We start from the raw sequence: 24658 nt of genomic DNA on the forward strand, positions 1-24658 counted from the left end.
AAGCAAAGAGAAGTGTTGAGGGTCTACTCAGCATAAAGACCAAGAAAGACATATGTCCCACTTTCTTTGCCTTGTTAAGATCCTGAATTTCTAATCCTATGTTTAATAGAAGAAATAATCTACAGACTGCCACTTGTGTTTCAGATCATAAGTGAAATTAGTGATATTATACTGATTCAAATCATGAAACAGATCAATGGTCAAATCCAGAATATTTTTTGAAGAACATGTTTGCCATGCAGATGTTTCAAAATGTTAAACATGCCTTAATGTCCTCAGTCATATTTTATGAAAGTATTCACTATTTGATTTAATCCTTTAAAAATTCATCATGCGTGGCATGGTGGTGCATGCCTGTTATCCCAGCACTAGGGAGGCTGAAGGAGGAGGACTGCAGTGAGTTTGAGGCCAGCCTGAAGTACATAGTGAGCTCAAGCCCAGCCTGAATAAACAGTGAGATCCTGCCTCAAATAAATAAATAAACATTCAATAATGTTTCTATACAAGTATATCTATTCAATTAATTATTGATTTGCTGGGGTCTTACTACATTTCAGGCACTATATGAGGAACTTATCTGCCTCCAAGGAGTTTATTCAAAGAGGAAACATAAAGGGGCCGTGTTGTTATTATACTGTGTAATAGGGATATTGATCACATATAATTGAGGAATACTTAGGAGTAATGAAAGTACAAACAAAGATCACCTAGTTCATTGTGGGGATCAGGAAGCTAATTCTGGAAGAAGTAACAGATGAACTAATCTTGAAGATGATGTATTATCCATCAGGCAGGGGGAGAATTTACTAAGAGAGTACAGCATAAGACTAAAATGGGGAAAAATGACACTTTTTGAAATCTCAAGTATACAGGCAGAAGGGCATTTGTATACTGTATTGGTGTTAGCCAAAGTAACAAGGTACAGAGTCAATATTAAATGCAGTGATATTACCGATGTATGTACTTTCCCTTAACATCCATAAATCTTGCTAATAGGGATTACTCATTTAATGTGCTTACTACAAGAAAGAACTTTTCATTTAATGTACTTACTACAAGAAAGAACTTTTCTAAGTGCTTGTAAGAAGTTGTCTTTTCACCTTATATCATCATTCCAATACCCCAAGCCCTGCCACCCCCTCTACAGGTATAGTCTATACTTTTGTAGTGAAAAAAATAACATTCTTTAGTAAGTTATATTACAGGAAGGCAAGACCGAAGAAGGATTGCTCTCAAATACCAATCCTCAGTTCTCTACTTCTCTGTTATGATTTGTGTCTAGATGTATTCCAAATGGATTTTTTTCAGAGGTGGCTGAATATAGAGTATAAGATTGATTCATAGTGTAATGCTGGGGTTAAAGGTGCTAGGGTTAAGAGTGGGTGATTCCTGGATCAGTCCACTAATTGGATTGGCACTGTTCTCATGCCAGTAGACTGGATACAATATGAAGGACAGAAAGAGGTTTGTTGCATATTGTTGCTTTTGCTGTCTTCTGCCAACATGAACTGTTGCCCCTCTGTCATTTTCCCCCTGCCCTGGAGCCAGCTGATTATGGACTGAAACCTTAACAAGCTGTGAGAGAAATCAACCTTTCCCCCTTTAACTTTGGATTTTGAGTATTTTGTCCCAGCAACAAGAGAAAAGTAACTAAGACATTCTCAAAAAATAAACTGGGTGAAATGGTGGCAGTTGTCCAAATATTTATTAATATGATTAGAAAGAACTTTTAGTTCTCATATTTGTAGTTCTTTTAAATATATATTAGTTTAATGTTCTTTCACTTGTTCAAATTTATTTTGGTGGTTAAGTAGTTGGTAGCATTACAAAAACTTACAAACATTACACAACAGCTATTTATGAACACCTGATGGTGCTTCCAGTTCCTTTCTTCATGGGGCTCAATGTGCCTGGTCACTGACTTTTAGCCCACTTCTCCATGAAAAAGAAGATAGCAAAATTTTACAGATGAGAAAACAGAATCAGGCAGTAGTACTGGGATGTTTTTTATTTCATTACACTGTGTAAGCAGAATACTCTTATATTGAGTTAGTATCTTATATTGAGTTAGTTATGTTGACTTAGTTAAATCCTAATTTAAGATGTAAATGACCCCTTTGAATTTTTTTTAGGCTCTATTTATAGGAAAAAGAGAAAGAGTTGGGGGAGAGAAGTCACATTAATAGCTCACACCACCAAGGGTTAGCAGCCACTTACTTTGTAAACTAATGTCTTGCTGGATCCTAATGGGGGAACTAAGATTTTAAAAAAAGATAGGACAGCCAATTTAAAATTTTCATATATCTCAGCCAAGTAGAATTTATTGATAATGCTAAATTATTCAACTGATCTATCCAGCCAGAAGTGGAAAGTATATTATTTGTTAAGAAAAGAGACACATTCCTTAAGGAAAAGGAATAAAACTTGCCAATTACCAGGTACATTAATGAATAGGAAATAGAATGTCTTGTGTATCTATATGTCTTATCCATATGACCATTGTAAGACCAATACTTTACTTCTTATATATCTCAGAAAATATACATTTATTTATAGTATTAGAATCAAACAAAATTGAGCTCCTAATACCAAACCTATCAGAATAAGAATTACACAATAATTTCTTAGAGATGCTGATCATAATATTTAATAATAAGAAGAAAAAGTGATCAAGAGAGGAATGGAAAGTTCATTCAAATAAACCTGTAATTTCATTGTAGGAAAAAAAAGCTTTTGAAAGATAAAAGAATTTGGGGCAATATGACAGTGAGAGTTACTGAATTTTTTCAAGTTCTAAAGGCATCTCTAGATCAAGCTTCCCACTGAAATTCAGGGCATTGACAATGGGATATCTAAGCATAAGCCATAATTATGGCAAAGAAAACAACAGCTAGCATGAAACAGCCAGTTGTTACTGCTGAAACCATGGAATTGCTCTTTTCAGTTTCTCTTGTATTCAGAGGCTTCCTGATACGATCATATGTGGTTAAGATAGCCTTCCGAGCTCCATGCCACTTTCCAGGGCCCTGTAGGCGATAGTGGATTGGAGTACAGGGTCCAAAGAATAACTTTAAGGCCAGCTTGGGATCAGTGAAGGCCAGAGACAGTAGATTGGGCTTGACACCCACAAACTCAGCAATCTCTTCCATTGTCTGTATGTAGTCTCCCTGTATAGTATGGCGTTGGCTGTCCACATACCTGAAGAAGATAAAAGCCATGACTTACAACATTCAATCAACTAGTCATCCATCAATCAATACTTTCTGAATGCCTACTATTCGCTTGATACTGGGCTAGGCATTGTGAAAAGTGGTGAAGAAAGATAAGACATTGTCACCATCCTTAGATTTTTCTGATTGATTAGAGGAAACAGGACCCATATACACAAAACAAAGAAAGCTTTTGTGGTTTTTGACTGCTAAATAGAAATGTAGAGAGAAGATAGTTAAAAAAGGAACATCAGTGCTTCCTATGGCTGCACATATACTAAAAAAGGGATATCATGTTAGGTCCTTGAAGGATGTGAAAGTAACAAATTGTATGAGCCATGGAGCAAAGGAATAATGTAGGAGTGGCACAGAATATATGCATGGAATGTTGGTGGGCATAGTCTACAGTAATGTAAAATAAGAATGTATATAGAGACAGGAATAGCTCACCCAGATCCAGAGAACTCTCGGGAAAGAAAACTCACAACAGAAATTCGTAAGCATGGGACTCTTACTATTTTATGAGTGCAATGGTAGTGGGCTCTAAGTGACAGTATTAGGCAGCTAAGTTAGAAATTAGTATACAGTCAGTGAGAGACTAGACGCTCAAGGAGATCAGTAAAAACTAAAGACATCAAAATTGTGACTGGAGGTGCATCTAACGAAGACCAGGCCTCAAGATAAAGATGCAATAGCCAGGCCCACATGCCTCCTAAGGGAAAACAATCACATCAGGTTATATTATAATTAGCACTACCTGGTCCAGTTAAGTCTAGTTAGGTGTCAGCTGCCCAGGTGGATAACTATAGAGTATATGGCTTCTTTCTTTCCTAAAAATGTCTTTGCTGTTTCCATATATGCTTGCTACATGACTCATTTTCCTATTGAATCAATATTAGCTAAGCACTACACTTATAACTGCTTAACAGTTTGCCCCAGTGTTATTCATATAATACGTTTGTTTATATACTGAATATACTGAGTTGCTCAGGCAGGTGTCATTTCAACAAGTCAATTCTTGTTTGCCTGAGATGTACTCATATCTGTTTATTTGTTCTATATGACTATTTTTGCATTTTTAAAATTTAGAACATTGCATTTGCCTTTGATGTTTGTTTCTAGTAAAATCTAGTAAGGTGTAGTTATTTTCTTTTTCTAATTTATGTTTATTTTACTTGTAAAAAATAACCTATAATTTTGTGCTAGTGTATAAAAATTCTTATTGTAAAAGTTAAATATAACTTTTATACTTTTCCAGAAGTCAATGATATTCTTTTATAATACAAAACAGATGTGTTTAGGACCTGGGACTAACTAGGAAGGAAGTACCAAAAGTATGTAAAAGAAAAATTGCAAAAGAAAGGAATGAAATTTCTGTTATGTGAACATTTCTTCCTTTTTCAATTTTTCAATTGAAATTTCTGTTATGAAATTGAAATACAAATACAACTCCTTTTTGTCAACTGTTCATAATACAAAAATGACAGAACTTGAAAGAAGAAACAAAACTTTAAAAATTCCAATAGTGGTCAATTATTATAATAATTCGAAGGGTGAAGTTGACAAAGCTGACCACATCTGTAATAAAAAAATAACAAGGAAAAAACATTATTATGAAACATGTATACACTTTCTGAACCAAATAATATGGAATGCATGTGTTACTTATTCAAAACAAGGGGATTTAAAAAGTCATTTAGAATTTAGATTAGGCATAATAGACCAAATAATTGAAAAATATCAGATAGCAAAACACCAACGAAGACATTCTTCATTGATGTCTCTACCATGATGCTTAGTGAGTAGATGTTTGATTGAAATTATATCACCCACTGAAAAAAAGGAAAGGCCAGCATGACAGCATGTTTTTCAAAGAAAGACAATAATGCAAAAAGAATTCAGAAAGAGACTAGCAGCTATTACTCAGATTGTAACACTGCATTGTGCATTGAGTATTTTAAAATATACCATACACAGAAAACCTGTTGAATAAATTTAACAGAATTACTTTTAATAAATTATTTTTATATTTCCTATTATAAAAATTAATGAGAAAATGTACAATCATTGGTCAATCTGTATTTAAATAATTGGGCTGAATAATCCTACAGGTTGATTATATTTTGTGCCATATTGTGCTCACATTGTGATTTAGTGATATAAATGGCCTCTGATAAAGGGCAACCCACTTTGGGAACCCCTCCTGTCATGTAAGAGCTATCTCTCAATAAATCTTTCCCTACTGTTAACCTCCACTGTCCCTTAAAATTCATTCTTTGATATTCAGGAGACTAAAACTACACATCTGAGATCTAGCAGGTTGGGAGTTATATTTCTCCTATATGAGCAGGACTTCCCAGGGCCAAGATTAATTTGGATCCTGACAGGATAAGAAAAGGTGGCTTATCAACAAGAAATGGCCCTCCAGATGCACTAATTATACCAAGTACAGGTTTGAAGAGCTGAAAAGTCTTTTAGAGGAAAAACGTGATAAGCAGTGAAATGTGAAAGATTTACAGAAACAGAGGCTTTCACTTTTCACTTTCTACCATGAAAATGAACAGTGACATATAAAGAAAGTTGAGAAAAATGTCAAGATAGTTGAGACTGAAGAATCCAAAGACAAGGACAGGAAAACATGATAGGAAGTAAATTTGAGGTAAAACTAGTAAGACCATATTCCAGAGGAATTGATAGATTCCTGTGAAATGGGACTAAAATTTAGAAAAAAAACGTAAGCTAGGAATGAATTTAAGAGCCTTCCTTTCTGGAGATTATTTGCCTCAAGGGTTTGTAGAGTTGCATTCATTTTTTCTATAGGAGTAGGTCAGGAGCTGTAGTATTTGGAAGGTTTCATAAAAGGTTCATTAGTTACTGACTTGAAGGGACGACAGGAGGGAGGATTATGTAAACTCCATGCATATGAAACACTGAATGTATGCATAACCAACTCTCAATAACAGTAAAATTCTGCCCTTGGGAATTGCTCACAGAAAGTGGTTAGACATAAATAAACCAATTCTGAGAGCAGGAGAGTTGAAATAAGATGGAGCAGTGCCAGAAAAGAAAGGAAAGAAAGCACTCAAATAAGAAATAACTTCAATCAGGAAGGGGTGCCAACCTCAGCAGGGAGAAGAGCAAGTGGATGGTCTTTCAGAGAACAGTTTAAGTAAGAAGGGGAGTAACCATGCAGGGACTCAGGAAGCAGCAGAATTAAACTTGAGAACATAGGATAAAGAAACTCCCCTGTAGCTGTGAGTTTTTGTTTCGTTTCTTTTTGCTTGTTTGATTGTTTTTTGAGACAGGGACTTACTATGTAGCTCAGGCTGGCCTTGCATTCCTGCATAGCCCAGGCTGGCCCCAAATTTGTGGTAACTCTATGTTAGTTTACAGGTGTGTGTCACCAAACCAGCTATGGTAGAAGTTTGACAGTAAAAGGAAGGAAGAAAATAGAACACTTGACCAGGGTAATGGTTAAATAAAGCTTTCTCTTCCCTTAAGATAGGAGAGAATTATGCTAATATGTATAATCAATTCAGCTTCCACTTTGTCCAAATAAAAACTGCCAGGAACAGATCTCAAGTTGTGAAATTCAGATCACTAAATTAATGTGTTCATCAAAGCACTAAGTAGCTTGCCGATTCTACAATCTTCCCAAATCATGTGACTTTTTTAATGCATAGAGCCACTGTGATCTGAGTTCTGTCCCTAGAAGTCAGCCAGCAAAGTAATCACTGCAGGTTTGTAAATCTACTTATAGATCTAAAATTTAACCATATGTACCTCTCATTTATTCATTGCTATTTTTTCACACTCTGGTGGCTCTACTAGCACTTTAAATAATCCTTCTCAAATAATATACGTGATTTTCTCGTTTTCTCTCCATGTATTTTTCCCCTACTTGACTTTTCTTATATGCCCTAAATATAGGATTTTCTCTCTCCTATTGAACTATATACCAAGCCCTTGTAATTTTTTATCTTGAGACAGGGTCTTGCCAAGTTGCTAAACTGTCCAAGCTGGGTCCCAATTTTCAATCTTTTTGCATCAGTCCTTTAAAGTCTTAGTATTAATCTCTTCCCATCCATATGAAATCACAGGTAGCATTCCTCCATTCTGTTGTCACAAGCAATTATTTCCTGTTCCATCAAGATATAATCTAGGGGCTGGGGATTTAGCTCAGCGGCATAAGCGCCTGCCTTGCAAGCAGGCAGTCGTGAGATCGATCCCTGGTACCAATAAAAAGTAAAAAGACAAAAAAAAAAAAGATATAATCTAAATCCTTAAAGTCTCAAGAGAGAACAAAATGTAGTACAATATTGCTCTTATTAAGATGTAAATAGTCAAAATATCTATATTTCTATATATCTATATGTATATATAGATATATATATCTCCAAGGGAATTTCTTACCTTTTTGCTATTTCCTCCTGAGCCTTAGTTATTTCTGCCATCATTTCACTTTGTGAGGGCAATGTCTTTAGTCCTAAAGGGAAAAAATTAAACATTTCAGTGTAAACTAACTTAGTAGAAACAATTATAATCCTATAACATTAATTATGGTATGGAGAATTCAATGAAGTACAGGATAATTTTCTGTACTCAGATTGTAATTCACTTCATTACTTTATCCTACCAACACCAAAATATAATGATACAAGATGAACATCCCTAATCTAAAAATCAGAAATCTGAAATGCTGCAAAATCCAAAAGTCTGAGCTTTGACAAGATAGGTGTCACAGAAAATATCACTGATCTCATCTTATGTAACAAATCGTAGTCAAAACACAGGTACACTAAAACTATTGTAAAAATTACCTGCTGGCTATATATACATGTGTTTATAAAAAAAATTAATTTCACCTACCCCCAAGATATTTTGTTATATATATACAAATTTTCAAAATCTGAAAATACTCTTAAGTTCAAAATTTTTGATCCTATGCATTTCAAATGAGGAACAATCATCTGCATTGTATAGCTTACCCTATTCTTGTCTTTAGAAAATATTTTTGTTCTAGTCTGTCTTCCAACCAGTATTTCTCCCTTACATAATCTTTCAGATGGCAAATGAAATGAGGACTTAAACAAAGGATAAATGACCTTAAAGTAAATGAAAAATGAGGCACAGGGTAATCAAAAGGCAGGGACAGACAGGCATATCCACATAGGTATCTATTAGTAACAAAGAGATGTTTTTTTGGTTTTTGGTACCAGGAATCAAACTCACAACCAGGCAGGCGCTTGTGCCACTGATCTATAATGGCCCCCAAAGAGGTTTTGTTTGATGTTTTGTTTTGTTTGTGGTATAAAGAATTGAATCTGGGGCTTTGCATTGAGCTATATCATCAATCCTTTTTAAAATTATCATTTTGAGATAGAGCCTTGTTAAGTCATTAAGTTGCCCAGGCTAGGCTTAATTTCATGTTCCTTCTCCTTCAGGCTACCAGAGTTCTGGGGTTACAGGTATGTGCCATTATGTCTGGCCATAATGAGGTTTTACACCTCAGAGAGAGAAGGAAATAAAGATGAAGTATCATATTGCATGCTAAAGTATCATCTCCTGCAGAGATAAGCCTCACCCGTTAAATTCTTACTTGATAAGAGCGGGAGTAGCCCAAGGGTAATTCATAATACCGAATCATGACAGATAAATTTAAGCAATGACACAGTTCCAATATAGGAATTTAATACCAAAGACACAGCTAGGAAAAGGCTGAATAGCATTTAAACCAATGTAAACAACTCAGACCATTACCCTTATGCCCAGATAAGACCTGCAGGCACTACACTATCCAGGCCATGTCTCATCCTAAAGTGCTCTGAAACATAGGATTTTAGAGTGGAAATATGTCTTATCTAATACAATATGCATTTCAAGTGATTATCTCATTCTTCCTTAAACATTTCTGGTCATGAGGATCTCATGTCCTTCTGAAGAGCCAGCAACATGTTTGGCTGCTGTATTTGCTGGAACATTATTCCTCATATTGATCTCCAAATTGACTTCTGTACATCTTATACCACTGGACCTCACTGTCTCTCAGAGTAAAAGAGTTTAATTTTTACACTTGACAGGCCTTGAAACATGTGAAAACAACTGTCACACTCCATTAAATCTTCTCATTATCAGGCTATACAGCACATGTACCTTATATAATACAGGTTTCACATTCTCTGCCATCTTGGTTCCCCTCTTCTGGGGATGTTCCAATAACTATCCCATATGCCCCTCTTAACACGCCAGATTCAGAAATTCAACACTCAAAAGTGGCTTCCTGTGTTTTCCCATGAGTTTTTAAAGTTTTAGCCATGGAATTATTATTTATATTTATAAATAAATGAAGAGACCCACAAATGCTTCAATTCAGAGTAATCACAACAAACTATTATTTTGTTTGGATGCTCAAGAAACACATTTTGAGATTGATTTCCAAGTTATTTCTCCTAGTTCCCACAAATTTTACTTTTATTAGCTAGAAATGTTATGAAGAAGGTCTATTTCATTGGCTGGGAGATGTAAGCAATCAATAATAAAAAAAGAAACAACAAATCTGTGTAACTTAGATAAAGATATATATAATATTCTGTAGTGCAATTCTTTCTTAATCCATTAACTCTGTTCTTGAAGTGTTTTCTTGTTCCCTGTTATTAACTTCCTATTTGACCCAATAAGGGTCATGTATATTACAGTACCTCTAGCTCTTTGAAAGAAATTACACAAATATAAACAAACTTATGACCAGTACTTTAGTCACTTACCTTTAAATACTTGAACAGCCCAGCGTCCTTGGAGCTCTGAAATGGGCATAATGGCTCCCAAGGGCTGAATTAAGCCTATGATTGCAAGAGTTGGTCTTTCCAGGTTAGGGGGGAAGACCTTTTTATACAGTGATACTTTGTTTTTCACAACTTTGACAGAATCTTCCAGAAAAGGAAAGTCAAAACTATAGCCCGTGGCAAAGATAACAGCATCAATGTCATCTTCCCTGGAGCCATCCTCAAATATGGCAGCTGTCTCTGTGAACTCTTTCACGTTTCCTTTCACCTTCACCATGCCAGCTATTATACGATTTGGTAGGTCATCATTTACTGTTGGGTGCTGGCTCATTGCTCTGTGAGTGATGATAAAAATGAAGAGAAGAAAAATGAGAAGGACCAAAAGAAAGATGGACAGAGAGAAAGAAATTAGTATCATGTAAGTAAAATTCTGCTTTGGTGGAAATGGTTAAACAGTATGCCCTCATCTATCTATAAAATTTTGGAAAGGTCTGTTTTGTACCAGCATGCCACAGATCAGGGATAGTTTGGATTCTGGGTGGCATTCAAAGGGAGAATCTTGGAGAAATAGAAGAGTCTTATTTAAGGGAGTGAATATGTGGCTTCCCAATTAATAATATTCTTTGGTAAGATAAGGTCATATGCCAATAGTTTCTATCCATATATCAAGAAGTCAGGCAGAATATCAACATTTTTTTTTCAGTCCCATTTCCAGTTCTAACAGGCCCAAGAGGTAGGCTTAGACCATCATTTCCCAAGCTGTGTGATAAACTACATATGTAGAGCAATTTATAGTTTAAAAATTATTTTTTCTTTTTTGAGAGAGCGTCTCATTATATAGTTCAGGTTAGCCTTGAACTCACTACTGTATCCTATGCTAGCTGTGAATTTGTGGCATTTCTCCTGCCTTAGCCTCCTGAGTGCTGGGATTACAGTTGTGCACCACCACACCTGGTTTATCTCACTTTGTGGGTTTCATGGCTGGCCAACATGGAAGTGTATTTAATCACTCTTCCCACTTTTACCTTATAGTCTAGATACACCAGACTATGTTCAGGTCCCAGGGCATTATGCTACATTCCAATCATATATCTCAATCCTATTTGTTTGGCTATCTCTTGTTATTCCACAGAATTTCAATTTATTTTGCAACCATAAAAGATAAAATAATTCACTGAAAGATCATTTGGGAACAAAGTATCCAGTTATTTTTAGGAGAAAAAAATTTTTCTGATTCAAATTTAGCATCATTAATATGAGATAAACTGACATTATATGGTTCCTGATGTGATCTACCAAAAACATACATCACTTATGTAGTACATGTGTCCAAAATGTTGAACCTGAATATAATAAAGGCAAAAGCATTATCTGCATCAAAATTTAGAGACATTCTATAAAGCAATGTCCTTAATTCTTAAGATAAAAGTTCATGTTAAAAGACAGAATGGAGAAGTATTATTTAAGTTTAAGAGAGATTAAGTAGATAGGATAAATAACTGCAATGATGTAATCAATACTTTTTGGAATTCTGGACTTGGAAAAGAAAAAAAAATAAGCTACAAAGAACATTATTGGGACAACTGTGGAAATTCCAAAAGTCAGTATTTTTGTAATATGTTTTATGAATATTAAATTTCCCAAGTGTGATCATTGTATTACAGTTATAGGAGAATGCCCTTTTTCTTAGGTGACATATATGATAAAGTATTTAGGGTCATGTGTCTTAATGACTATAACTTTCTCTGAAAAGCTTTAGAAAGAGGTATGTCCTTAGGTTAAGTATATATGTTTGTAATGTGTGGACATATTTATATTCCCAAAGGGGGGAAGAGAAAAATCAAATAGAGCAAACTGTTATAAGAGGTGAAACCTGATAAAAGGTGTAAGGTTATTCATTGTATTTACTATTGTGTAGTTTTTCTATGGATCTAACATTTTCAGAAATAAAAAGTTGGAGGAAATGATCTACTTCCCTAGTAGTGTGAGGACCCCATCCTATATACTCTCGGTACATTCTATATATCTTTATCATATTCTGTTGTCTTTCTCCTTGCTAGTATATTTAAGGTTTTGGAATCTGCCCTTTACTATTTGTGTTGATGTTGGACAAATTAGTTAGTTTTTCTAAGTCTCAATATTTCACCTGTAAAGTGAACATAAAATTGTTCCAATCTAGAGGGTTGTTGTAAAGAGTAATGAGATATTGCACATAACTCTTTTAATACTATGGCTGTCTTACAGAATATCACCAAAAAAGTAAGGCATCATTACCGTTGTGGTACTACTATAATGGCTCTTCTCTCTATAATTCATGCCCAGAATAAATGCCTGGCTTACAACAGGTACCCAGGATTTATTGGATGAATGGATGAACGAATGAATGAATGAAGGACTTCCTTCTACTACCATTATGTTATTGGACATCATACAAAAAGAACTGATTAATACCTGAGGAAAGAGAAAATGGTCAATGCCTAGGAGAACAACAGACTGAAAGCCTACAGACCAGCAGAACTTGGTCTTCTGCATCTGAGAAGGTAGAAATCTTTTTTGTTTGTTTGATTTGTTTTTTTTGAGACAGGGTCTTGATATGTATTTCAGGCTAGCTTTGAACTCACTAGGTAGCCCAGGCTGGTCTTGAATTCATGGTGATCATCCTGCCTCAGCCTCCCAAGTGCTAGAACTACACACATGTACCACCATGCCTGGCAAAGGTAGAAAGTTTAAGCCATTAAGATGCTATGAGTTTTCTTCTGCATAAATAGAGATAATTGCACTATTAACCTGTGTTAACAGTCCTTATTCTTGTGTTTTTGGTATTAACAACCCCACTCTTGTCCTGAGAGCATACCTGTGTTTAGGCTTCAGGCCAAACATCTCATGGTCAAATCTTTCATTCATTTGTTTTTCCACATATGCATTTGATAATGATTGGCCAAGTATTTTTGACAAAAAATATGTAAACCGAGAAGACAGCAACACATCAGTGGGATATCCGTGTTTTCCTACACGATTCAGAATCCAAGATCCTCTCCTGGTACTCAGAAATACCTGGGGCAGGGAAACATTGTTTGCTTTTGTGACTTTGGCTTATAGTAGTACTTCAAAATCACCCCCACTTTCTTTAAGATTAAGCTCAAATTCAATTGTCTGGCTTTCTAATCCTGTACAATCTTTTTTTTAAATAACTGAAACTTTCCTTTCTTAATATTAAACTTATGATTAAATTGGTATACTCATTGTTCAAGAATATATTGTGCTGTGATCCACCACTGCATATCCATTTTATGTCATTATGCCTGAAACGTCTCTGTCCTCTCAATCCTTTTAAGGGTATTCATGTTTATATCCTGTTTCCTCCACGAGGGTACCACTGACTATACAGGCTGATCATTTTCCTTCCATCCTCTGAACTTAATACTTAAAGAACTCATTAAAAATCATGGAATAGTATAGTTGAAAGCAAATAAACATTATTTAATCCTAAACCCTGTCTTTTTACCATCAACATTGAATTTATTATCAAAACCCCTCTTGTTAATCATTTACATTGATGTGAAACTTTCTATGCTCTTAATTTGTGTCCCTCCAAATGTGTTTTCTTGAGAGTGGGAAGTATAGACTGCACATCTTTTAGTCTCCCTGGTATATCACCATTAGAGATTTGTGGCTTACCCTTTATTCTTCTTTAACCAACACAACAACCTCCTAAGGAAGTCACTGTTTGCCCTATTTTATGGATGAGTGGTACGGAGAGGATGGGTCATGTAGCTTGAGATCATATAGCTATAAGTGGTAAAGCTGAATTTTCAACCATGTCTCAATGACTCCAGAATCTTTGATTAAGAAATATTATATTGATTATCTAATGTAAAAACATTAAAATTAATAGTAGTATTGCAGGAAATTGGTTGGTCTTTCTGTGTCTTCTGTTGGCTAATGTTCATGCTCAGAATTGATTAAGATTTGCTATTGAGTTTCTTAGCAAAATTATCAATTTTTTCTACAATGTGTAGCACTCTAGAAGTGGTTTCCAGAGTTGTAAGGTATGTAAGTATATTGCTTTATAGTTTCCAGAGTTGTAAGGTATATAAGTAGACTGTCTAGCTGTCATGTAAAAAGAGTCCATCTACAGAAGGCATTATTTCACACTTATTGCTCATTGATGGTAACTTTAAGCCCTATCATAATTGTTTTTAATGTCACAGCTGAAACAGCATACATAGTCTTACTAATCAAACAGGTTTTTGTATAGGCCATATAATTTTTGATAAGTAAGGTAAATGCTCAGAGCCTTAATTAATGAATTTCCCATTTATAAAATAGAAATGGTAGCATATACACCACAAGGCTGTTGTAAGAAATATCTTTGTAAAAGATGTGGACATGGTAAACTATGCTTAATGGCAGTCACATTTTTACTTTGGTTTTCCATTTATACCTTCTTTAAAGCAAACAATATATTCAAAAATATGATTTATAAGAAAAAATCATAAGGAAAGTTTATTAAATCAATCTTAGGAGAGAAGGCAGTTTTCTCTTGATAAGAATTATACCAAAATTTCCTTGATACACTGAAATTTGTTAGGTCCATTTAAAAGTGCTGGTCCACAAACAGCTGCTCATAAATGTTATTTAAGATGTAAAGCAAAAAGTTAGATCCCAGCAACTGTGTTTCTTCAGCTGGCATTAGTGGTGCCACAGTGTGGTCCCTGCTATGCAGATAAATTTTGCTATGCATTTGCCGGAGCTTTCTCACACACAGTTGCCTCATTCCCACATACTTTGAATGCTTTGCTCCTGGGAAATCACAGTTCCCCAGTGCAGATAAGGCCCAGCCACCTTATAGCTGACAGTTTACAGGTCAATGATATTAAAAAAAGCTTTTGCATGAGTCTTGACTTCATATTTTTCACATTCTTCTATTGTAACAGCCACACCCATTTCACTCTTTCTTATTTACATAATTACTTTCTAATAAATATTTATGAAATTAATAGAGTAACGTACAAAGTCACTTTGTGCTTATAAGTAGAAATAAAAACTAAGAATAAGTGTTGTTGGGACAGAATTGCTAGGAAAGTGTCATTTAACAAAACTGTGGAATTAAGTTCCTATTTAACAAATAGTAATCTGAAACATTTGTTGAGAAGCACAGCATAATTAAAATCATTGAAGATCAGGCATTTAACTATTGCCAATGAAATTATGATTCAGTTAAGACACAACAAAATACAATAATGACATGTCTTTTTTCTAAGAGTTTACGGTGAAGACACTTTCTTCCCAGCTCAAGATATATGACACACCTGTAATCTCAGCACATAGGAGGTTGAGACAGAAGGATCACTATGACTTTGAGTCCAGCTTGGGATACATAGTGAGTTCAAGAACAGCCTGAACTGCATAGTGAGACCCTGTCTCAAAAAGTCTAAGTGAATGAATGATCTAGGATATGGAAACCAAACCAAACAAACCAAAAAACCAAGGAGATAAAAACTGCTTTAGAGTTGAGATCATACTGTGTTACCTCGTATGCAAGATTTGTGTGAGCTGCTTATATGTGCCACAATGTGGATCTTCTTTACACTGATAGCTACAGTGTCTTTGGAAAGATTATAGCGCTTGTTTTTCCATTTGGGAAGTGAAAGGAAAAATTTATCTTTTGTCTTGTGAATGAAAAGTTTTCAACAATTGCAGTGTGCTTTGCTTTACATAAGAATATGCTTCCTGTTGGCCAACATAAGATGCATACAGAATGCTATATCCCAACAATCTCTCCCAGCAGTTACTTGGTTTGCATTAAAGCCAGAGATTGACTAGGATCATGAGTACAGTCTGCAGCCATGAACTGACTCCTTAGCTTGAAGCCAACTGAATGATGGTACTCTAATTGGTACTTATCATTGTTAACAGTGCTCATGATCTGAGGCAACAAAGCTATGCCTTGTATCTTCCCTTAGCACTGATGGGTTATGTTCAGGTCTTCATGCTGTTTTTTAGATCTACTTCCTTGGTTGTTGACAGTAAAGCTAGAATGAAGCGAAGTAAGTCACTTATCAATCAAACCTGCTTGGCTGTGTGGCTGATTTCTACAGCCAGGTCCCCTCCAGAATTCCCAATGCCAATTATAACAACTCTCTTTCCAGTGAATGCTTCCGGGTTCTTATAGTCTCGACTATGGAAGTACTGTCCTTTGAATTTTTCAATTCCTGAAAGAGAAAGCAATTATTGGGTGATGGTGTATGTGCTGGATCTCATTTATCAAGTCACTGGCTTTCTGGTTTTTTTTTTTCCATTTAATATTTAAGCATTCGCCACATGTTCTCCCTTTATTTATCTATTCTCTTTCTTTTTTTTCTCTCATAGTCTCAGAATAGGACTTTATGATTCCCTTATCATAAGTAGTTTTTGGATTTGCTGGTTCAAAAAGCCAAACTGCTTCAGAAAATTTCTATTCTATTTTTTTCATTCCTTTAAATACCTGTTCCTATTTCAATCAGAATATATATGCATACTCCCAAGTTTCTACAGAGTGCATTTTTTAAAAGATGAAAATATTAACTAAAGACTAAAATTAAATTCTTCAGGCTTTCATTTCATCCTTAGAAATTCAGTACTTCTGTTTTTTCAATTGCTGAAAAATTCCTCATCTGAACCAATGCTCAGCATTTTTTCTTTTGATCTTTAGGAAAACTAGTCATTGTGAAACTAAACATATTAATATGTTGTTTAAAGTATTACATATATCCTTAGAAAGGTATCTTTAATATTATGCAAACATAGAAGTACTTATACAAAACTCGGCAGGTCAAATCAACAGATATAGTAAACAAGACTGTTCTGGTAAAACATGGCACACAGTGTTTTATAGTAAATTTTTTTATAAGTAGCAAGAGAATACTCTAAATTAATGATCAAAAGGCTAGTAAGTAGACCAGTAACATAATTGCTTATTATCAGCATTATATGTTGTACATGTGTTACAATTGTATACGCTGGCAGTACAGGTTTGTATATACCAGCATCACCACAAACACTTCAGTAATGCTTTTTGTTTTGTTTTGTTTTTTTTGTGGTCTGGTGCTGCAACACCTGTGACATCACTAGGCAACGGGAATTTTTCAGCAACATTATAATTATATGGAGTCCCATTTATATGCTGTTCATCATTGACTGAAATGTATCATATCTGTAGATAAATCTCTAATTTTTATTTAACTTCAGAAATGACCATTGTCTCTACCTAAAAGTGGACTCCCACATCTTTAGGGAAGCAAACATAATTAGGGTAAGCCTTCATCTCAAGGTAAGAATCACTCAGAACACAACCCTCTTATTCCTCAGGGACCAGGTTACAGGCATGGTTTGAGGGTCTTTTACACTGATAGAATTCTTACCAGGAAAGCTTTCCAGGGGTAGGTGAGCATTGGTGTGGTGGCCGGTGCAAACCATGACTGCATCAAAAACATCCACCTTCGTTTTCCCTTCATGTTCAGTGACTACCTCCCACTGGCCCGATGTAGAGAAATCAGGCCGCTTCTTTACATTGCACACAGTGGTCTAAAAGGAAAAATGATAGTTACAGGGGACCGGAATTTCATCTCATCCAGTAGACATCTTCTCTGACATGACTCCCTGCAGAACCTTACTCCAAGAGTTCATATCACAGGCACCGTCACATCACAGAGCTCACGCAGAGATATTTGGTTTTTAGATTCCACAAAGAATTGTTTTTTTGAGGGCCTGTGGTCTGAGTAAGAAAATGTCTACGAGGCAAACTATGAGGCAAGAAAATGTCTTCTCTGCTTCTAGAAAAGTGCAAGTTGCTAGACTATGCACTGTCATTGCAACGTCTAAATCAGGCCTAGGTGTCTTCTGTGCTTTGGTGACAGCCTGTGCACTGAATGCTTGCTCCTCCCCTAACCTCAGACATAACCAGGCTTCCTGCCTTCCTCTTACTCTGAGTAGCCCTAAAAATGTGATATTGGGCTCCTGTCACTGCTAGTGTTCAAAAACTTCTCAGTAGCTCTCATTTTACATAAAGGAATCTTTCTTCGGCTTTCATAAATGCCTATTTCATAAGTAACTATAAAGAAAGAAGCTGTGATATGGCATAGTCAGTGATATAAATTTAAAATTAATAAACAGGGGTTACTCTACTCAGCTTAAAGAAACACCCAGAATATATTCCTATGTGGCCTAATAGAGATACTACCCATCCTGTGCTAATTACAGCTCCTTTTGGTTATGTGATTTGATATAGCTGGTGCTTCTCCTTGGATCACCTTTTTATTCCTTCTCCACTTACCAGATTTCCTATTCATCTTCAAGGCTTACCATGGGTATTATCTCCTAACTTTACTGCAGCCTGATGCCTCATGTCCTCAGAGTTAACCACACCTCCTGTTAGCTGCAATGTGTAGACCTCTTGTGCTTACCATCCTTTAACCCTATTGTTATTGATTACGTATATAATACATTTTCCTTTATTTTTATTTCTTCCTAACTAGATTGCACAGTTACTAATTTAGTGGGGAGGGGTCTTCCATCTTCCTGGCTTACTACAGTAACAAACTTTTTCAATAAGTCTTGCTGAAACAAGTGAACAAAAGTACCACTCCACTGTAAATAACTGACATTGGAAGGCACCATAGTCATAAGGCAGAAGGTTTGAGCTGTTTGCCCACTATCCTAAATCTCTGTTCTTTTATGGCCATGGTTATAAGTTATATAAAAATCATGGAAGATTGTAGAGCAGTGGTGCATTATTGTATTTTTATTTTGCAATGAAAGATGTTAATGTAGTTTTTTCTAACCTGAAGCCTCAGTATTCAGGTTCAATTGTAGTGCTGGCACTTTGTGATAAATAAGTGGGTTTTAGTCTCTACAAGTTTCACCATCTCTGCTTTACAGCATGAAGAAATCAAGAGTAAACTAATACAATCATTTTGTTTTTTAAATAGGACATTAAGACAACTTGAGGTTGAGAAACTTACTAGTCTAAGATTACAAGTTAATTAGTGGTTGAATAAGCACCAAAATTCAAGATTTTGTTCCCTAATTCAGTATTATTTTCTCTAGAAAAGTTAGCTTCTTTGCCTCCTCAATACCCTTCTAATAATGACTTCACTGGGTTGTAGTGGTACTTACCTAAAATAACTTATTTGGAAGTTCTTAGAAATGTACAGCTAAGGAATAGTAGACAACTGAAACTAGAAGTTTTTAAATTCCTATACATGTCAGTTCCCTTCTTCTGTTTTATTACAATCAAATAGTGCGAAATGAAAGCTAGAAACATAGTGGCTTCCCTTCCTTATCTATAGCCAAAATATATAACAGAGAGTATTTTTTGAGATAAAGAGAGAACAGAGAGTAGAATCTTGTGTGGATAGAATGTGTGTGTGTGTGTGTGTGTGTGTGTGTGTGTGTGTGTGTGTGAGAGAGAGAGAGAGAGAGAGCATATCAAGCCAACTTTATACTTACCCACTGGTAAATGAAGCCACATTATTTACTTATCTGAGTAACAACTTTAAGGACAAAGCTACCTGAAAAAGTCCCTTACCTTGAATTGGATGTACTTTAGAAGGCCAAATTCTTTGGCATACATCCTGAAATATTCGAGGACATGTGAGTTATGCATGAAGTTAGGATAATGATCTGGGATTGGGTAGTCGCTGAAGCACATCATCTCCTTAGAAGTATTGATGATTACTGATTTGTAGATGCTGGCCCTTCCTTCTTCAGGATTTTCCTGTAATATAAAAAAATCATATATAGCAACCTGAAAATTATTTTTATAACTTACAAGTAGACATTAAATATTTGAAAAAGTATTCTGAAAGAAATGCTGATTTAAACAAAAAGCATACACACACACACACACACACACACACACACAACCTTTACATCTTGTAGTATTTGTGCCTGCTGTAGTCCTTTCCCCTTGAATCTGAGTTATATTTATTACAATTGAAATGCAATTGAATGACTTCCAAGTTTAGGCCATATGCAGCCTTGCAGCTTCTGCTTAGATGTATTAGAAGGCTCACTCTAGCGGAAGCTGTTAGACATATAAGAAGTCCAACCACAGAGGCTGCCACGAGGAAGTCTAAAATAAGCATATGAAGACAATGTCTTGGGTAGAGGTGTTCAGCCAGCCCTCAAAATGCTATCCTGGCCAAAGTTCTAAATATATGAACAAAAAGGCCATATCAAATGTGTGGTCTCAGTGATTACGTGATTTCAATCATATGAGATTCCAACTGAGGACTGCTGAGCTGAGTGGGTAAGTCTCAAGAGCTCCCATAGACATTGTAACATTGTTCTCCAATAAACACTGCACTAACTTAAATTCTCTCCAGTCTTACTAGAACTGAGTAAAATGAGCCAAAATGAAGTAAATGGGAACATATACTGGGGAAAATATAAGTTAGTACAATGTTTTCTGAGCAAAGCTGCAATATATATATAAAATCCTTTGAAAGTTTTATAGACTTAAGGAGTATTCAGCAAACAATTTTTGTTAATGCCAGCATTATTCATAAAATAAGGAACAAGGTAAATGCTCAACAGATTACTAAAACTTAAGAACTACTACTCTGGATCCTTGCTACCCAAAGTCTTCTTTATGAACCAGCAGAAAAGATATTTCTAGGGAAACAGTTAGAAATGCAGAATCTCAGACCTTAGCACCAGACTTCCTGAATCAGAAGCTGCATGTTAGCAAAATCCTGAAGTGATTCAGATCCCACATGAAAATGGGAAGCACTGCATTAGATGATATTAATTCCAAATTTAGTGTTCACTCACAATGAAATTCTTTCCTCAAAAACATGACGTTGATGTAATAATCCCATGAAAAACTCCATATGACCCAAGCCTTGAGAGTTCACAAATCACAGGTTTTCAAATCCATTATATTTTTTAACCTTTCTCTGAGTATGGAAAATCATCTTAACCAATTAGGATCCCACCCCTCTCTCTTTATTACGGAAATAAACAGGCTTTAGAATACTAGAGATTGAAAAAAAAAAAAAAAGAATGTCCATACTAGCGCTTGTTTCCTCTCCTTTTTTATTGAAGAATTTAGTCTACCTAAATGGATCATTGACATTTCTGTGTGTCATTATTCAAGTTCTCATTTTTTAACTTTTCAACAAGATTTTATAAGTCTCTTTTCAAATCTCTTTTAAGTTATCTTGCCTATTTCAACCAAATTATTCTAACTTGTGACCGTGGCTGTATCACTGCCCTAATTAAAATGTCAGGTGTTGCCCCATTTCCTACAAAGTTCCCCATTTTTCAGTTTAAAACTCAAAAACCTCCAGAATGTCTCATATAATATCTTGTACCATATTCCATGTCCTTCCTATTAGACTATAAGCTCTTTGAATTGGCTTTCCCTAGATATTTAAATTAAAAGTAGCATGCAGGAAATGTTTAATGTATATATTTAAATTACATTGAGAAACATATACACAGAAAAAGAAGTACATTTCACATACTACCTAACAAATTAATAAAATACATCAAAATTTATTTCAAATGATTTGAATAAGATATATTTAGCACGTTCTTAAAACTTCCTATGGAAAACTGCAATAGTTCTTAGTTTTGGTTGCACATTAACTAAAGAGTATTGTCAATTAAAATTTAGATAGTCCCCCAAAAAGAGCCACGATGCTAAAGGACTGTACTTTGTTCATGTAAAGAATGCCTTAAAACCCACATTTTAAGTGATTGGTGAATACAGTGTTAGTTTTTATAATATGAAATACAGCAGTGACACCTCAGTATCATTGACTATATCAGAAAGTATGTGAAAAAGCAAAGAAACACATGCCCATTTGGCAGTCACTGAAGGCAAGCAGTTAATATATTGTGACATTGAATAAGCATAATGATCATTTAAATAGCTAATTTAAAAATTGTTACTAACAAGTTACAGGGTTGAATGTGAAAATTAAAACAATTCAACCTTAAATCCAAGCATACATGAATCAGGAAACCCTGGTACAGGTGCCCTCTGCCCTCTTGAGACAAAGGACTTTAGACTTTTCCATGGAAGGAAAAGTTCAAATCAAACAAGGCGATGATATTTTATACCTAAAGTGAATTGGGATTTATTTTTATTGGAAATTAAGGTTGAAAATTGAAAATGGGAGATCCTTGGAAGGAGTTGTAAGCAGGTAATTCTAGCACATTCACCAATTAATAGAGACCTGGAATAATCACCCTAAATTTTCTAACCCCGGTATATTTCTAATATTGTTATTTTGTTAGCCTGTGCATGTGATACTTGTGTTGAATTTTGTCACCAGCAAAAGAAAAGAGAAAGTTGTATAAAACCCTAGTGGTGGCTGCTGACAGGAGGTCAGCAGGCTGAATTCAAGGAGCTTTGGTTGCTCTCAAGCTCAAGCTCATTATGGACCTGACGTGCAAGAAACGGTCTCCTGCACCTGGTTCCTGAAAAGGCTCCTAGTATTGAGGGACAGGAGACTTACCTGGAATCTCCAGAGCCCTCCGATATCAGCACTCCTTTCAAAGCAGACAGGCTCCAGGCCTTCCTCCAGGCAGCATTTGATAGAGGAGAGACCGCTCACTCCTCCCCCAATTACCGCAATCCTTTTCTTGGTCATGGTCTCCAGAGATCTTCACCTGGTTAGCTCTGGATCACTTATCTTAAAAGAATGGCAAAAGACAGAGAGCACACCAGTTAGACCCTTCCAGCATCTGGAAAGCACTCTAACAAGCACTGGGATCTGGGGAGACCACTTTCCGATTGGGGTGTACTCTTCTTGGAAGGGGATTGGAGCTAGTGGGAAGCGGGCTCGAGCGCCTGGTAACCTGGGACCACAAATGTCTGCGCTCCGCCCTGGTACCTGCGCTCACTGTCTGCGAAGGGCCTCCCCAAGAATCTCTCAGCTGCGAACTGACTTTTAACTGCGACCACAAATACCAACTCACAAACAACAGCAATAGCCAATGGGGAAGGCTTGGGAGCGTCCCGCCGGCTGACAGCCAACACCCGCCCACTCACGGCTCCGCATAAATTTTCTGTCCTTAGCCGAGAGAAAACGTGGTTTAGATCTGCTTGGCACAGAAAATCACCGCAACCACTACCATCATCATCAGCAGCAGCAGCGTCTAAGTTTTTCAATCCCCGTCTCTGCACTTATTCCTCTTACACTTTTTGCAGACGGAATACAGCGTCCTCCCCTCCCAATTTTCCCTCCCAATTGGACGTGGGCTTTTAACTTCCTGCTTTTGCCTTAAAGCGATAAACTTCTGGGTGAAGTGAAACTCTCAACTCCCAGGCTAGACATGTTCCAACTGCCTAAATGGATCTCAGGATCTTTCCAGGGGGCTCAGCAGGGGTGCTCCCTGCTTGATCTTTTCATTTTTTTATCGGTACCGGGGATCGAACTCATGACCGCCTGCTTGCAAGGCAGGTGCTTATGCCGCTGAGCTAAACCCCTAGCCCCTTCCTGTTTCATCTTCATCCCACTTCACTGCTGGACTTGGGTGCTATACTGCTAGCTGGGAGTTACTCTAAAATCCCCATGCTTTGAACTGAGTGCTAGGAAGGAATAGATTTTGCTTCCTACTTAGAGGAGTTTACAATTTAGTGGAGGAGACCCATACGTACACAGTAATTTCAGCAAAATAAAACTTTAAAAAATGATTTCTCTCAAATAGTGATAAGTGGTTAAAAACACAAAATATCCACTTCCAAAATGTACCTTAAATTTTCAAATACAAAATCACGTAGAGCTGTCAGTGAAACATATCCAGGATTTTACCGTCTGGGCCCCTCCAGCCCAGATCCGTTAGGTGTAAGGAGTCTAAGGGGTCATGGAACTTATGCCGCTGAGCTAAATCCCCAGCCCCTCTGAGTCAGATTTAATTAAATTGGTTCAAAGCCAACCAGTGCCAGCCCTGGATTTGTACTTACTGGATTTGGAAGTATTCTTCAAGAGTCACTAATTATCTTTCTTGAGGGCTTTCCTTGTATGTTTCAAACAGTGTAATGGGAATCAACCCATTGCATCCTCTGAACAACCCCAGGGAGCATGTAATACTATGACTGCTCCCATCTCGGAGGAAAGTAAAAGTATAAGGAAGCTAAGTAACCCACTGAAGACTGCACAGCAAATCCATGTATAGACAGGGATGCAAAGGAAGCTGTCTGGCTCCATGCCTGGGCTCTTACCATTTCTTTGGTGAGCTGTTACTTATTACACAAATAAATATTGTGTTCAATTCAGTTACACATTCTATTGGGAAGAGCAATATGAGTGATTGCTAACAATGGCTCTGTTAAGGTTTCCCAAAAAAAAGTTATCCAAGTTTTTGGGGGTGGTCAAACTCAAAACATTCTGCAATGAGAGCTAATGGACTGAAGGTCTATGTAGAACCTACAAATAAAAGTCTTAAAGTTTAATAAAATAAAGGTTGTGTTTCAGGTATAAATTATCATCTAGTAGTTCTAGTAGTTAAATTGGCTTACAGATAAGTGAACACTCATGATGTAGTCCAAATACTTTTGTTTATATGGTTTAACAGTGAACTAATTTAAATTAGTTGATAAAAGTAAAGTCTTGAAAATCAATGACATGTTTTCATGCAGGCCAATCAAGATAATATTTATCTTTAAAAATG

The 24658-nt window shown here is 36.1% G+C and overlaps 1 protein-coding gene across 5 annotated transcripts; it reads right to left on the bottom strand.

The window, feature by feature from the left end:
- Positions 1–1992: 1992 nt before the first annotated feature.
- Positions 1993–23214, bottom strand: Fmo5 (flavin containing dimethylaniline monoxygenase 5). 5 transcript variants are annotated; one of them, XM_013142663.3, is made up of 9 exons: positions 23120–23214; positions 22501–22677; positions 19560–19748; positions 17395–17557; positions 16064–16206; positions 12846–13045; positions 9974–10326; positions 7623–7695; positions 1993–3198 (listed from the first exon to the last, which is right to left on the bottom strand). In XM_013142663.3, exons 2-9 carry the CDS (start codon positions 22633–22635, stop codon positions 2853–2855), a joined length of 1602 nt encoding a protein of 533 aa, XP_012998117.1. In that variant the 5' UTR covers positions 22636–22677; positions 23120–23214; the 3' UTR covers positions 1993–2852.
- Positions 23215–24658: the final 1444 nt, after the last annotated feature.

The sequence above is a fragment of the Cavia porcellus genome, unplaced genomic scaffold (genome assembly GCF_034190915.1).
Source record: "Cavia porcellus strain 051 isolate PalLab524CR breed Dunkin Hartley unplaced genomic scaffold, mCavPor4.1 scaffold_1, whole genome shotgun sequence".
Lineage (NCBI taxonomy): Eukaryota > Metazoa > Chordata > Mammalia > Rodentia > Caviidae > Cavia > Cavia porcellus.